This window comes from Chionomys nivalis, chromosome 25 (assembly GCF_950005125.1).
Source record: "Chionomys nivalis chromosome 25, mChiNiv1.1, whole genome shotgun sequence".
Classification (NCBI taxonomy): Eukaryota; Metazoa; Chordata; class Mammalia; order Rodentia; family Cricetidae; genus Chionomys; species Chionomys nivalis.
The window spans coordinates 3,205,872-3,222,663 of NC_080110.1; the positions used below are offsets into that span (position 1 = coordinate 3,205,872).

Sequence of the window (16,792 nt, forward strand, 5' to 3'; positions counted from 1 at the left end):
GGCTGCCCATAGACCTGCCATGCCTCCTGCAGCTCTCCAAAATGGTACCTCCACCCTCTAACCCCTGGCTCTTCAGATGCCAGCGCATGTAGCCACCCTTGGTCCGTTTCCTGAACCAACACAACACCCAATCTTTTTGTTTCGTTTTGGTTTTCTGAGACAGTCTCACCAGCTGGCCTGGAACTCCATGAGTGAACCAAGCAGGCCTCAAATTCACTCACAAGAGGCTGACCTGCCTCGGCCTCTGCGATGCGGGAAGCGGAAGCACGCACCGCCACACCTGATGTCAATACCCAATCCTGTCAGCTCTGCTCTCAGGTGATGAGGATGACTGACTCTCCACAGCCAGACAGGGGTCAGCAGCCCCGCCCCACCCCCACCCTTGGGGGAGGTCAAATCTATTCTCAAGAGCTCAATGCGGAGCCCTCAATGCGGAGCCTCAAGGACTGCAGAACCTCAAGGACTGTGTGGGGGCCTCAAGGACTGTGTGGGGGCCCATCCACACTGGTGAGAGGAATCCTACTGAATCTAATTCAGTGTACACACACACACACACACACACACAAGTGCACGCGTTTTGCTCTCTGGTAAGGTTATTCACCATACTCACGACCGTGGAAAGTACAGCGGGTTCCTGACCCCGTTTTCCTCTGCGGCCACCTCCCATGGGTCCTGATCCAAGCTGCACCTACCTGCCAAGCCAGTTACGCCAACTTCCAGAGTGCAGGGCCTTTGCTGGAGGCTTGGAGGTGAAAGACTGGAGAAGGGTGATCTACCAACTCCACGCAGTCACTTAAACAATGCCGTGAACCCCGAGAGGAGACGTTGGAGGCTGGAGCAATACAGAGTGACCTTTTAGGGAAGCCAGCAGTGTATTTGGAGACAGAGAGTGGATGGTAAGCCCAGTTGGCAGAATTGGGCCTAACTGCATGCCTGAGAGCTCAAGGGTGGTTTAGGAGCAAGGTCTACTTCGGTTCGGGAGATGGCAGGGTAGAGCGCCTCAGAGTACAGGTGGCTGTGAGATTGCATGACCACGGATTGATGCGCAGCCCCGGATGCCCGCCTGTCAGAGATGCAGTGTGGGAAGGGGACTGAGGCTGGGTTTTGGTGCCACAGGCCTGTCCTCCGTAGCTTGGTGTACCACAAACTGACGACGAAAATCCTGAAAGAAGTGACTCACACCTCCGGTCAGGTGCTGCGGATCAAGCCATCCAATCATCGTTCTCTCGGGGCTGCGGCATGGAAGCCAGCCAGCATGTCTACCCGTGTCTGGCACACGCTTCAGGGCACGCATGAAGCTATTACTGACAACAGCCTACAGTTGTTCACGGTGAAAAGCAAATACGTTTCAGGAAGATACTTGCTAAGAACTAACCCCAAATGGGGGCTGCTTCTGCGTAATACCCGGTGCTAAGGACACGGTGCGCGGAGCAAAGAATCTGTGACATCACTGGCAAACACGTCACTGAAACCAGAGACTGCATGTCCAGGGCAGGGAATGTGAGCTGGGTGACAAGAAGACATTAGAGGCACCGGCTCTCCCGGTGTGATTCGATGGTGTGGATAGCTTTGCCTCCTGCAAGACCAGGGTGGACAGGCCAGTCAGAACCAGAAGAGGTAACTGAAGGACCAGCACCCTATAGGGAGACCTCAGTTGAGAGCCCAGGCAATAGCATAGCACCAGAGGCTTAGTACAAATGTCAACCTTCTACACAAAGCCGTGGGCCTGCTCGGCTCCCCACAGCGTCAGAAGCCCGACCATCACTCAATAAGAAGGCACACAGTAACACCTTTTACTCGTTCACATTTTTTTTTCCCCAGAAAATTTGTAACAAAAATACATGGAATTGGAATCTGAGTTACAGTACATTGTGCGATTACAGAACATAAACAAGAAGACCATTCCTTCTCGTGGGGAGAAACATTCCGTTCCACTAAGAGAATCACAACATGATTAGGAACAGTTAACCCTACACTGTGGTTCTAGTCTGAGACTGGCAGACTTGGGAGAAAACATGTTTAAAAATAAATAAATAAAACTGAACAGAATCAACTCCCCTTGGGTCCCCTATCCTCGCTCCTCTTCCTATCGTCTTCATGTGAGCTGATGGGATGAGGACGTGCGGGAGCCTTGTGGGGCCGGGAAGGTGCTGCTGGCTGAACGCTAGGCAAGCACACATTCCCTGAGGCGGCCCAGAGTGTGCTGGGTAACACCACTCAGTACTGCAGGTAGAGACGGGTGAGGGGGGAGGGCAAGAAAAGGAGCTACAGGACCAGGGCCGGCGGCCTGATGGCTGTTTATAGTGGGAAAGACGGTGTGAACACAGCCCTCAGACTGCGTGTTCACGGTCACATAACCCAGGAGCTAAAATCACGCTGTAAAAACACCAGCGGTGGTGCTGCCAGAGTCCCACTGGGTTCAAGAGAAAAAGGAAAAACCAGTTGGTTTTTCAATGAAAATCCTTCACATCCACCTGTGTTCGATAATAATAATAACATGTTATGAACAGCTTCCTCACAAAAGTAATTACGTCAGAAGATTTATGTGCTGTGTCTGGAAAGAGCTGCTTGCCTACAAATGTAGTTCTCAGGGGACAGAAGCTAAAAACCAAATCCACCTCCCAGAAACCCAAAGTTTAAAGTAGATTAAGCGTTCCCCACTGCAGACAATCTCAGTTGGTTCAGACCAACGGACAATAAACTGTATCGAGAAAGACGTTTGTTGTCCGACATCCTGTGCTCGCAAAAATCTACCCTACGGCGAGGGCCGCACAACAGAACTGAGAAGTCCGGCCAAGTCGCCACCTCCCTTCCTAAGCGGCTTCAGCGGTGTGCGCACCGGGGAAACTTGCACAAAGTGGACCGCGGTCTCTCTGGTTTGGGACATAAGCCTTACCAAAACAGATGATGCTACACGGGTCAGCAAAACCATCAGTGTATTTTAGTCACAGGACAAGTGCTCTTCCTGGGACAAACGTGTGTGGCTCCCGTAAGCCAGTTCATCCCACTTCTACACACTAAGACTGTGTGTGGCTAGTCCAGCCACGCCGTGCTATTAGACAAAACTGATTGCTAACATTCTCTATCTATAGTGTCATTGACCCCATGGGGAAAAAAATGAATACTAGAATCGACATAAGACAGCGTGAGAAGGAGATTACACAACCTAAGGGAAGGTCGAGTTGGACAGGTCCGACAGCTGATCCGTCACTGCCCACCGCGAGGGCTTGAGGCTGGTGACTTCATGGACGCATCTCCTGATGCGCTGCCGAAATGTCTGTCTGAGTCCGTCAAGGTGACCCCAGTGTGATGCTGCCACCTCCTACCTGCCACCTCCTACCCACGAGATCCCAGGGATCTGGTGGCCGTAGGACAGCACCTTGGATAGGTGCCGGGAGCCCAGGAGTCTTCCTGAACTTCACCTGGATGTGGGCAAGGGAACAAGGCGGTGTGGTCTGTAGTCCTGCGGCAGCATCCACACCAGGGCTTAACCTCAGCAGCCGGTCTGGAGGATGTCTCCCCCAGAACGCTTCGTCACCGACAACGTGGTGAATATCTGCAGCAAAGACCAGGAAAGAGGAAGAAATTTCAAACCTCTGGGCAAAGGAGCCCACACGCAGCACTCGTGCATCACAACTTAGGTGGCGGTGAAATGAACAGGACAGTGAGTCCGACATGGACGTCCTCTAGTGCTCCAGGACAAAGGAGGAGCTGCATTAAAATGAGCCGCTTCATACGTGTGCAACAAGCTAGTGGTTAGGAGGGACTCCCTACCCTTCTTCTTACACACTGGAGAGCTAACCCCAGCTCATACAGATCAAAGCCATGGAAGGAACGCAGGCTACGGAAGGGAGAGCTGGGCGAGGACTCAGCTACCCGACTGTCGAGTCTCTTGCTGGTGTCACCCCCCCTTTCCTCTTGTCCCCACAGCAGCGCTCCCGTGTCCTGGTCCTGTTCTGTAGCTATCTGCCCACAGCTGAGCTGCAGCGAGACCCTGCAGACCCAGGTCACCTTACAGACTGCCCCGCCTTTATGCACGAACATTACAATAGCCAGAAAGCTCTGCTGAGTTCCACCTTAGCTTCTGTTGTCAGTATTCGGTGCTGATTCTGGGAGCAGCTCCTTGTGGGTACACGGATACAGGCAATCTCCTGAACTGGACCCCCCCCCCCGCCCGACCCGCCAATGACTTTACTGTAAGCATAGTGTGCCCACGGCTGAATTCTTCCCAGCTCCTCTCAAGCAAAAAAAGTCTGTCTCACGCCACCCTCTTTTCTTGTGAAGTCCTCGGGGTTCAATCACCAGGCCGGCCCCTATTGACTCTGCTCACAAAAATTATACACTAACGGCATGGTAGGCTCTTCCTGCCCTCTCACTATTTCAGACGTCAGCACAAGCAGAGGGGCCTTTAAACCATGACCAACAGGCTCCACTGCCCCTGCCCAGCAGACCCCCCTTTAAACCGAAGACCAAAGCGCATTTAGAAGGGTCTGGGGGAAGCCGACTTGGACTGCGTATACCTCGCTAGCATATTCTGGAACATAATTTCCTGCCAAATACCTTCACTGGTTCTCAAACACTAACTTACTTATTGACCCATTTATCTGAGACAGGACCTCAATGTCACCCAGACTTATTTGAAGCTCAGAGCAGTTCTCCTGCCGGCATTCTGAATACCACGACTCACAGATGAACCATTACTTAGTACAAGGAGAAAAAAGCAAGAAATCAAGGCCGTCCTAACACACATGGACCAAAGCAGCGGGAATCAGTCAAGCAGCCTATGTACAAAAGGGGGTTCCTACTCCTGAAAAGCCCTTGCTCTGACTTAACCTTCGGGCAGAGACACGGCCATTTCATACAAACCAGCAGCGGTGCGCGAATTCACGCTTGAGAGACCAACTCCTAAAATATGACTAATTCACATTCAAAGCCAAGGGATTGTAATAGGGAATTCATCTTTGTTAGCAAGAATATAAAATCCCTGAAGTAGGCAATCCCTTTTGTAACGACAGAAAAAGGTCCATTCGCACCGAATTCTGCAAGGCTCATTAGCACCCTTACATTCGATGCTGACACTCTGTGAGCCAGCCCAACTGTTTCTGAAAAGGAACACAATTCCTTTGTTTAAAAAATGTGCGTTATGGATGAGGACAGGGACAATGTGTGATAATGAAAATAGCTGTTAGGATACAGCACTGTGTACAATGTAAGACGCCATCAGAAGAGCGCTTCCCGCTACGGGGTAGAAGAATGAACAAGAGAATCCATTTCCACACTCTTGGCTCCCGACACCTGCAAGTTTAAATTTGTTTCTTGGGGTGTAGAGAGATGGCAGCAGGCTATTCATTTAGCGCTCTCCTGCATGGCAGTCAATGGCCTGGGTGCTGTGGCCACTTCACAACAGTTCACGCCAGCTCAGGACCGGCCTCTAATTTGCCATCACGTCTATCTGTCTGTGGACTGACATTCGTGAGATTCAATAAAACGCATTAGGAAAATGAAATCTTAAAAGACATGTAAATTAGCGCTCATTTTGTATTATTAAACTGTCAGATGGCTCCAGTTTCTGAACCCTTCTCTTTATTTCCATCCCTTTCTCTCAGGGGCATAGCAACCATCCCGGGGACTACACGGGGCCACTCTGGACACCAAGTGTCCATAGCAACCATCCCGGGGACCACACAGGGCCACACCCTGGACACCAAGTGTCTGGACACTGCCTCAGCTACCTGAAGCAGCTCAGCCTTCAGCAGAGACATGCCTTTGAGAGGCAAACTTCACTTTTCTAGATCAAACCCTTTCCCATAAAAAAAGATTTCTGCAGTCGGAAAGCCTTTGATTTGTTAAAATTCTAATTTCTAGTCAAACAGAGATCACAGGCAAGGATGATACACCAACAAACAAGACCTTCCAGGGAAGCTGCTCCTTCTATGTGGGAAGGACCCTAGGGAGAGTGGCCACCGACTCAGCGGGCGCAGTGGCAAATGATAGGGTCTAGATGCTTTGCCACGGCTCATGCCCCAACTCTGCTGTGCCCGTCTGGAGAACAGGTCAGTAGTTGATGTTTGCCGTGAGTCCGGAGCAGGACACATTCCTAATGACAGAAGCTCTGTGTTTTCCTGTGTCTGTATTCTGGTTTGTTTTAAAGATGGGGTCTTTAGCCTATGTGGTGCATAAACTCACGATGTAGCTGAGAATGACTGAACTTCTGATTCTCCGGCTTCTACCTAAGGACTAGGATTGCAGGTGTGTGCTGCCAGGCCCAGGTAAATGCTGGGACTGAACCAATGGCCTTGTGCATGCTGAGGTGAGCACTCTACCCGTTACACCCAAACCTTCTGTGTGTATTGTGTTTGTGCACATGCGTGGTATGCGCATGCACACTTGTGTGGAGGCCAGAAGTCAACTTCAGGTTGCTTCCCACCTTCTATTTTTAGACAGTCTCTCACTGAACCCGCTGCCAGGATCCACCTGCTTCCACTCCCTGAGCCTTTGACAAGCCCCCACCCCCGTCCTGGGGTCACAGAGGCAGGCCACCACACCAGAGTGCTCAGGTCCACTTTTGAGCAAAAGGCACTTGACCCACTGAGCCATTTCCTTGACCCCACTCTTTCCGTGTCTTTTCGAAACTGGCTTTCATATGTTCAAAGAGTTCAGGTGTCCAAGCACAACTGGAAACAGAAACCAACCAGTCATGAACTGCAGATATAACCACTAGGAATGCACAAACACAGGCCTCCTACGTGCGAGCACACGCGCACACACACACACACGAGCGTAGCATGCGGCTGTTGTACACACAAACACCACCATTATCAGCCCACACCTAAACCACTAAGTCCTTCACTTAACGCTCAGCTTATAAACCCTATACGGCAACAGCATTCAAGCCTGGATAATCGGGGACAGTGAGGGAACACTGACACCCAGAGGCCAGGACCAGGAAGTTTCCAGTCTTCCTATTATTGGCTCAGTGTTTCTAAGCTCAGAGGCCCACACCATCTTCTTCAGCTTCAAGGCTTTTCCAGACAACTAACTAGACTGAAAATAATCACCATGGGAAAACTTTAGGGCATTATCGTAATAAAAGTCGTGAGGGGTTTTGTTATTGTTTTTTCTTCCTTTGAGACAGGATCTCACTATGTAGCCCTGGTTGGCCTGGAGCTTGCTATGTAGACCAGGCTAGCCTTCAACTCACACAGATCTGTCTCTGAGTCTTCACATACTGTAATTAAGGGGTATGCCGCCATGACCATTAGTAAACAAAAGATCTAGGGCCGCTTCTCTAAGTATTCTCAGCAATTTTTTTTTCTGCAGTCTCTGATCTAAACTAGCAGCTGTAAATATCAAAGAAGGGGAAACCCCAGTCTAGAAGGTGAGCCTTCTGTTGAGGCAGTATCAACAGGAGGAAAGGGGAACCCCAGTCTAGAAGGTGAGTCTTCTGTATCAATCACGGCCACACGGTCAGGTACAGAAGCAGATGAAGGAGCTGAAGAACACCAGCGAGCCGAGGTCTGCCGCTCTGAGTGGCAAATGTGGGCATTTTTCCGGAGCTGGGAAGCATGCGGGACTCACCTCCGCACAGACGGGATGGATTCCAATAGTGCTGTCCAGCTGCTGCTTCGTCATCCCACACTTGAGTGCAGCTGCGAAGCCCTGTGTCACTTCCCCAGCGTTTGGACCCAGCACGTGAAAGCCCACGACACGTTCCTAAGATAAGAGAATAAAGCGACATGGTTGAGCTGGTCTCTCTTCTCTCCCATAGCCTTTAATCCCAGCACTCGGGAGGCAGAGGCAGGTGAATCTCTGTGAGTTCGAGACCAGCCTGGTCTACAAGAGCTAGTTCCAGGACAGGCTCCAAAACCACAGAGAAACCCTGTCTCAAAAAAACAAAACAAACAAAAAAAAGAAACAGGCAAAGGTTCCTCTGCTGCCAGTCCTGCTAATATGTTCTACACCACTGGAGGCTTGGGGTGTGGCTAAGGAACACCCATGTGCTGTAGTCTTAAAGACATTTAAAACATACCAGGTTTATTTATCCTTATGCAGGAAACATGACAATACAATCAGGCTTTTGTCTGTGCGGTGACAGATGAACCCAGAGCTGTTAGCATGCTAAACAAGCATTCTACCACGGAGTTATATCTCCTGTTGTTTCAAAAAACAACATCGAAAGTAAAAGGACCAGGCTCCATTTCCTGAAGGTGACTCCTAATTAAATCACAAAACATTGTGTAAAGTTTATATGTGTGCAGAGACACACAAGTAAAAACTCAACAGTCATGAGAGGCTCCCACTCCAGACAGGGTATGAAGGAATCTAGTAAAAGTAGGCCAGCAGGGACTGAGGCCCACTGGCATGACTGCTACGCAGGCTGGAACCTAAGAGCCCTGCCATTAGCTACGGAAACGACTGGACTCAGTTTCCTCATCCATGGAATGGACAGAAGGAGCAGGAATCATCACTAGCCACTGGCGTGCTAACCAATCAGCACGCATTAACACAGGTCCCGAGGTGCACGGGTACATGCTCAGGAAATGGACCTGCAGCACACGGCAGGCGTGGTGCTGATCTCTTACACTGCAGGACGCTGGTGCTCACTGGCCTGTGTGTAAGTTCTGAACAGTTCACATGTGGAACACTAAGTGCCAATCAAAGCCAGGGCCACCCAGTCACTGAGAAGTCAGGTGACACAAACATACCTCACGCTTGAGCAGAACTTACGTCCAAGAGACAGAGAAAACGACAAAACTGTCCCTTAAATCCACAGCATAAGTTCATTAGGGGGTCACTCTAAAGTGTTCTTTGCTAACTGACTTTTGCATCCAAGGCAATGCCCTGAAACTCTGGGTTCTGAAAAAAAATTCTGTAACTGTCTCATCTACAACAGTAGTTTTCAAACAGAGTATGTGTCTTTGCTACAGGCAAACCCTAAGATAACTTTTCAATAAACAAGTTCCCCGGGTGTGGAGCACGGGGTCTGGTTTTATTCATGTTTTTCCGACGGGATGTTTAAGATAGACATCAGTTTCTGATGCAGTATTTAAAGAGAGTATGTGTTCTGAGACATCATATGAAGTGTAACTCTTACTGTGCCGTGACAGGAAGAAAGCTTGGGAAACACGGGTCTGGAATAACCAGGGCAGGCGGAGGAACCTGCCTACGGCTCAGGCACCTCTGTAGGAGCAGACGTGGCTGAGGGTCTGAGGAGCGGCATGCCTGGGTCTGGGTCTGCTTTTGCTGTCACTTTTTGAGGTAGCGGAGGATTTCATGCTCTTCACTCAATACAGAAAAGCTCCAAGTGTCCTTGACTTCCCTCCCTCCAGTGTGCTCTGACTGCCCACGGACAGGAGGGCCGAGACCCTGGCCACAAATGACACATCTCCTGGTCAAAACCGAGCAGTGTCAAAAGCTAAACATCACCATGAGATCACCACCACAATTACACCGTCTCTGAGGTCACAGGTCACCACTGCACTTACGTTGTCTTTAAGATTACAGATTATCTTTGCGTAGCACCTGTTGTTGTCTCGGGAAGGAACCGTCCACTCCAACGGCCAAAAGAAACTGTGGTAAACCTGGGAAGACACAGCACAGTTTGGACGTTACCTTCGGTAGGCTGCTGTCAAATCCTGGGTGTGGAACCGCTTCAGTAATTAGCGCTCTGTTAAACAACACAACTTAACTCTGTTAAACAAATAACTTGAAATTCTGTTGTCAAAGCCCCTTTGACTGATCTTGCTTATTTCAACATGACTTGTCAACCTTAAGTAATGTGACAAAAAGACCAAGAAAAAATGAAGAAAGAAGTCATGTGATTACTGTCTTACATAAGAATACAAGCCAGGTGGGGTGGCGCACACCTTTAATCTCGGAGCTTGGGAAGCAGAAGCAGGCGGATCTCTGTGAGTTCAAGGCCAGCCTGGCCTAAGTAGGAAGTTCTGTGTATTAATGTCCTCCACCCCCCCACCAAAAAAAAAGAAGGAAAAAAAGGAAGAATACGAAGTGACCGCCTTGTTAGTGGTTCTCAACCTGTGGGTCTTGAACCCTTTGGAGGTCGAATGACCCTTTCACAGGGGTGACCTACCACCGTGAAAAACAGATATTTGTGTTTCAATTCATAACACTAGCAACGTTATAGTTATGAAATAGCAATGAAAATAATTTTATGGTTGGGGATCACCACCCCCTAAGGAACTGTAAAACAGGGTCACAGCGTCAGGAGGGTGGAGAACCACTGGGGGAGGCTCAACTGTAAATAAACGTTTGTACAGGTCTGTGTGCCCAGGAGGAAGCCAGAGAAGGAATGCCACCAGGAATCCTCTCATCACTCTGCCTTATTCCCTTGACCCTGGAGCACAAGGCTGTTTGGGGAGGCTGGTGACCAGCATTCTTCCCGCCCCCCCCCCAATGTGGGGTTTATGTGAGGGCTGAGGTTTGAACTCGCTCTGATGCTTGCACAGAAACATTCTTACATTATTTAGATCCAAAACTTTTTTTGATAGGCAACGTATCCTCAAATAATAATCAGAAATGGACCGTGGGCTCTAGGCATGTTCACAGATGCCCAGCAGTACGAGCGGCACTGGTGGTCCAACAGAGGACCAGGGTTCAACTCCCACCCTCTACCTGGCAGCTCACAACCCCCTGTAACTCTTGTTCCAAGGGATCTGATGCCTTCTGGCCTCCAAGGACGCACATGTGGTGAGAGACACATGCAGGCCAAACACCCACATGTGGGACAAAAAATAAATCTTTAAAAATTAAAGTAAAGAAATAATAAACATGCTCACTGATCTATTTATAATTGTAGTTTTCTGTACATTTGAAACCACGTTGAATGTTCGAAGCAAGTAACATGAGAAGAAGGGAAGGAAAACTCACTTCAATGTTTTCTTCCCCGAATTTCTCGATAGCTTTCTCTTCAGGCAGGCCACAGCAGCCGTACTCCAGAGGAGTGAAGACAGTTGTTGGGACGTTTTCATAGTCACACTGTTCCAAATGGAGAAAAAACGGAGACGTGAGATGATGTGGGGGTCCTTCTGTATATGTGCTGCTTTTATTGGTTAATGAATAAGGAAACTGCTTTGGGCCTATAGCAGGGCAGAACAGTGCCAGGCAGGGAAAACTAAATTGAATGTTGGGAGAAAGAAGGCGGAGTCAGGGAGATGCCATATAGGGGAAGCGAGCTGCTAGCTGGAACCTTGCCGGTAGGCCACGAGCCTCGTGGTAAAATATAAAATAATGGAAATGGTTAATACTGATGTAAGAGTTGGCTAGCAATATGCTTAAGTGATTGGCCAAGCAGTGATTGAATTAAGAACATTGTCTTGGTGGGTGACGGCACAAAACTCACTTTGACCGTGGAGCCTCCATACAGCCTCTGAGCGAGCAGCCTCCCCGCCTGGATGGCCACTGGAGTCAGCTCCAGCTTCCCCTCCAGAATGTCACCAATAGCATAGATGTAAGGCACATTGGTCTGCTCTTCATCCGTGACAGGTATCTTTCCGGTCCTGCAACCATCAGCAGCCACGATTAGTGAAGTAAAACCATGTCCTCTTCTTCCCCAGAAGAACACGGCTCTAGTTACTAAAAATAAACCCGTGCACAGGGATCAGAGTGCTCAGTGAAGATCCTGCCAACTGCTTTAAAAATCAAATATGGAAAACATTTTTAAAAGCAAAACCAAACACCCTTTACCATGGAGCTCAAGACTGAGGGCAGTCCCACCCACCCACTGTTGGGTACGGCAGGAAGAGCTCTCAAAGCTAGAAGTTAACTGGATAAAGCAAGGCAGAGGGAGCAGCGAGCAACCGTGCCATGCTCGCCTCCTTACTTCTCATTGATCCTCACGCCCACGGTCTCTAAGCCAATGGTTCTCGTACAAGAATCTCTTCCTACTGCCAGCAACACCTGAAAAAATAATAAACTATTATCAAAGACTGCTGCATAAACCATTTACCCCCAGACCCAGGAAACACATTTCATCAATAAAATTCAAGAGTGTAAGTAAATTAAAACCCTTTGTTTTTAGAAGTCTTTTGAACAGACACAGCAAATGTCCCTGGCAGGCCTTAAAAGAAAGGAACTCACTGCCTTAATTAAGACACATTCAAAACAAAGAGCACAGGCCATGGCTCAATTATTTCCTAAGTGACAGAGGAGACAAAAAGGGAAGATCATGGACAGGAAGTCTACTCATGAACAACTCCTGCCTGTCTGTGGCCACTTGACATGCAGCATGCTGAGTTACAGAGGGGACGGTTGGCGCCATCCTTGTGCTGAAATAGATCCTACTATCAAAATCATTGAGGTGTCTTAGAATGGGCAAAGATGGGGACATTTTAGAAAGAGGAGAGTTAGCCTGGCAGTGGTAGGGCACGCCTTTAATCCCAGCACTCGGGAGGCAGAGGCAGGTGATCTCTGTGAGTTCAAGGCCAGCCTGGTCTACAAAGCTAGTTCCAGGACAGGCTCCAAAGCTACAGAGAAACCCTGTCTCGAAAAACAAAAGAATAAACAACAACAACAACAAGAGAGAGAGAGAGAGAGAGAGAGAGAGAGAGAGAGAGAGAGAGAGAGAGAGAGAGAGGAGCGTCATTTGAAGTACACAGCAGACACCCCAAGCACACCACCAGACCTGGGCCCAAGCCTTACTGTGTTAAATTCGTCTTCAATGGTCTCTTCACTGGTCGTGGACTTAGCAGTTACCCTGAGTCGGCCTGGAGTCCCTGCTTCAATTTGTTCAACCTATAAAAGGAATCAAGTTTTGCTCTTAGAGACACCAACAAGGGGAACAACTGTTTCCTCCAGTGAAACAGAACCCAGCCTGGCGAGGGCCTTTACACCGATCTCCCTCGCTAGCAACATCAGGATGAGCATCTTTTATTTACCTCCTGCTTTCACGCTAACAGAACACTGTTTACTTGACAGGCTTTTCCTCAGATAATTCTTAAACAGGGAAATGGAGAACGTGGGAAAGAGGAAACAGAGAAGGCACAGTGCGCTCCCTGCGATGGCTGCCACCACCTACTGCTGTCTCCAGTTCATCGTCACTCCGAGGGCCACTGCCCCCTCTGACTACCGCTGCTCACTCGGCTTTCTCTGACAGCAGTGAAGTGTGAGTTAGGATTTAACTGACACGGAGAAAGTGCTAACACTCACAGTGGAGATGTGTGGAAGCAGACGTGCTGCAGTTGCTATGGATACAGGGAAGGAGTGAGAAGCCCCCTGCATCAGCAGGAGCACCAACGTCCCCAGCCTACTGTACACAGACGTTCACGGCAACCCACTGACAGGCTCAGGGCATCAGACGCCACTGGACAGTCCACCGGCTCTCCAAAGAAGCCTCTTGGACACTATTCAGGAAGATACTACATTGCGGAAAAGCAAATCCTTCCCACCAGTACAACACAACTGTCTCCTAATCACAGCCTTAATGCAATGTAAGTGCCACACCTGTTCCCTAAAATCAGCTGGACCAGTGGGTCTCGGCCTTCCTGGTGCTGAGACCCTTTAATACAGTTCCTCATATTGTGACCCCAACCATAAAATTATTTTTGTTGCTAAACCTTAGCTGTAATTTTGCTACTTTTATGAACTGTAATGCAAATTATCTGTTTTCCAGTGGTCTTAGGTGAACCTGTGAAAAGGTCACCCAAAGCTCTCTCTCACGGTAGGCTGCACAGGAGCCTTGAACTGTCTATGTCACGCTGTGCTCTAGCTTCTCAGACACATTAGCTAGCACCACCCTCACGGGAAATACAGAGATGCTGCCATTATCCTAATTTCCAGAAGAAACTAATCTCGGAGAGGTTAAGTAATTCTCCCTAAGTTGTACGAGAACAAACTGACAGTATCTGACAAGTGAGTCTGGTCTCCAAATGCGTATCTCGCCAACACTAAGAGATTTGGTCAAACAAAGTCACTTCACTGACAGAAAAACAACCCACCTAACATCCCTGAACTTTACCCCCTTTACCTGAACCAAACCCCTTTCACTGGCACCAGAGGGGCTGCTAGTGTGAGAGGCTAAGTGATGGGCTTGCCCTTGTAGTGTGTGTTAGCAGCCGGAACCCAGACTGAGCCTTCTGCTCTTAGGCATGTTGAGCTACGTACGTCACAGCCCAATTTTACCACTCCTGTGTGGTAATGGAAACAGTCACAGGCATGACAAGGTGTGTGTACGCAGAGTTCTAGAGGTGTTAACAGTGTCTAGTGTGCAGGTGTGTGCACACAGAGCTCTGGAGGTGTAAACAGTATCTAGTGTGCAGGTGTGTGCACGCAGAGCTCTGGAGGTGTAAACAGTATCTAATGTGCAGGTGTGTGCACACAGAGCTCTGGAGGTGTAAACAGTATCTAGTGTGCAGGTGTGTGCATGCAGACAGTACCAAGTACGGCAGACCAGGGTGAGCAACGTAAGCAAATGCAATAAATGGAAAAGAAACAAAGACAGGGTTACTGGTGTGTAAAGAACAATGGTTTTGAGGCGGCAGTCAAGCACACACTTGTGCACTAACACAGCATTCCTAGTGGTTTATAGCATTCAAAGGTCTTCTTCTACCACCAATCCTGCCTGCCTCTTCCCAGGAGTATAAGACTTACTTTAATCGGGACGAACTGTCTTATGAACTTGATGCCATGTTCTTCCATGTGCTCTCCAATTTTGTTGGCCATGTCCTGGTCAAACCCTCGAAGGAGAATGGACCGCACCATCACCGTGACATCTAAGCCGATACCAGCGAGAAACCCTGCACATTCCAGAGCAACATAGGACGCTCCGACCACTAGGGTCTTCCCCGGGCAGTAAGGCAGGGAGAAAAGATCGTCACTGAAAAGGTAAGGGGAGAAAGGAGAGGAAAGAGGGAAATGTTCAGATATGGATGATAATACGAGTGTTTTCCACTTCCCCAAGAATTAGAACTTCTGGTAAGACGCTATACATGCAATGTGAGAAAATTCTAAAAGGTCTTACACACTATTCTTTGGGGGAAATACCCAGCTGGCTTTCATATATGGCAGTGGCTAAATACAGACAGTAGGTGTAACCCCTGGTATGAGATCCCACCGCCATTTTGCACCGGCTGGAAACATTACCCACATGCAAACCCACACCACTGATCTACCACTCAGTTTCATTCCTGGGTGGGTTTTACTTCTTACCGGGAACTCCCAGTATCAAGAATGGAAGGAAGAGCAGGAAGAAAACTTCGAAAATCTAATTTTTCTAATATTAAAAGTTATAAAATTTTAACTCAAAAATTTTGTAGTGCACAACAGATAAGAGATGATAAAATCGAAACATTCGGGAGGCAGAGGCAGGAGGGTCTCTGTGCACTTGGGGCTAACCTGGTCTACAGACTGAGTTTCAGGGCAGCCAGGGCTACACAGTGAGACCTTGTCTTGAAAAAACAGATGGAGGTGGGGGTCGGGGGGGGAGAAAGATAAAAAAAATGAGGTTTTAAAAAAAATCTTAAACCAGGCGTGACAGTGCACACTTGTAATCCCAGCCCTTAGGAGACAGAGACAGGAGGATCTCTTGAGTGTGAGGCCAAACTGGTCTGTATAAAAAGACCCTGTCTCAAAAAGCAAACAAGGACAGGAAAAAAGGACAAAAAGAAAGCCAAAATGACACATGAAGACAGCTGGGTAAGGGAGTGCACAGTTATAATCCCAGTACCTGGGAGACAGAAGCAGGAGGATCATGGAGTCAGGGTAGCCCTCAGCTATGTACTGAGTCTGAGGCTTGCCTGGGCTACGCCCTGCCTTTATCAATCTCCAGCCCATCACTACCAAAATATTTAGCTGTCGGCCACGCTGGCACGTTTTTGTAGTCTCAGCTTCTCAGAATGCTGAGGCAGGAAGATTGCTGGAGCCCAGGAATTCAAGGTCGGCCCAGGCAATACAGAGAATCCCTAATTCTAAGAAAATAAAAAATAGGAGAGGAGCCTGAGAGGGTCTGAGCTTTTGTGCGCCCAAACACTAAAACTCCTGCTAAATTCGTCCCCAAAGCGTGCCGGTGTTAAGGGGTTTTTATTTTATTTTATTTTCTGGTATTCTAAGACAGGGTTTCTCTGTAGCATTGGTGTCCGTCCTGGAACTAGCTCTTGTAGACCAGGCTGGCCTCTAACTCATAAAGATCCACCTGCCTCTGCCTCCTGAGTGCTGGGATTAAAGGCATGCGCCACCACCGACCAGCTGTTAAGGGGTTTTTAATAGATGGTTAGGTGTAATAAAGGTTCAGCTCCCATGAATGGGTTGGAACCTATAAAGAGCCCCACAGAGAGGTCATCACCTTCTTCACCACACAAGGACACAGCAGGAAGGTACCATCTATGAACTAGGAATTCAGTCGGGAGTCACTGCCAGTGCCTTCGGCTTACTTTCCCAGCCTTCAGAACTGTGGGGCTTGCTCCCTAAAGGCCCCGTTAATCACTGTGGTACTGCAGACAGCAGCAGCTCGGGGCCCGATCCTTTCAGTTTGTACTTTCCTAGTGCTAACAAGGACATGATCCTTGCTTTGCAAAAAATAAACCTACATACGTGACCACACTAATTTTACAAAATGTTCCTGAATGCCCACCTGGTTTTCAACTACATACACATTAATTCCAATTGCCAAGAGAAGTGCATATCTATCTACTTATGTGTAACAGGCTAACTGCAGGCCAGGAGGACCAACACTTGCAGCATCTAACTTTTAGGACGTTGTCAGCCCCTTGCTTCTCCCAATCTCCAAGACCAAAACAAGGCAAAGGATTCTTTCCTGTCCAAGCATTGGACAAGCAGGGCA

The 16,792-nt window shown here is 48.7% G+C and overlaps 1 protein-coding gene across 1 annotated transcript in view; it reads right to left on the reverse strand.

Moving 5' to 3' along the window:
* Positions 1 to 1,793: 1,793 nt before the first annotated feature.
* Txnrd1 (thioredoxin reductase 1) overlaps positions 1,794 to 16,792 on the reverse strand; it is a 38,267-nt gene continuing 23,268 nt past the window's right edge. The window contains exons 8-15 of the mRNA XM_057757716.1: positions 14,605 to 14,830; positions 12,658 to 12,750; positions 11,840 to 11,916; positions 11,360 to 11,516; positions 10,888 to 10,995; positions 9,486 to 9,581; positions 7,579 to 7,713; positions 1,794 to 3,556 (exon numbers count right to left, since the gene is read on the reverse strand). Coding sequence (XP_057613699.1) covers positions 3,494 to 3,556; positions 7,579 to 7,713; positions 9,486 to 9,581; positions 10,888 to 10,995; positions 11,360 to 11,516; positions 11,840 to 11,916; positions 12,658 to 12,750; positions 14,605 to 14,830 — 955 coding nt within the window. The 3' untranslated portion in view covers positions 1,794 to 3,493. The remainder of the gene's footprint in view (positions 3,557 to 7,578; positions 7,714 to 9,485; positions 9,582 to 10,887; positions 10,996 to 11,359; positions 11,517 to 11,839; positions 11,917 to 12,657; positions 12,751 to 14,604; positions 14,831 to 16,792) is intronic.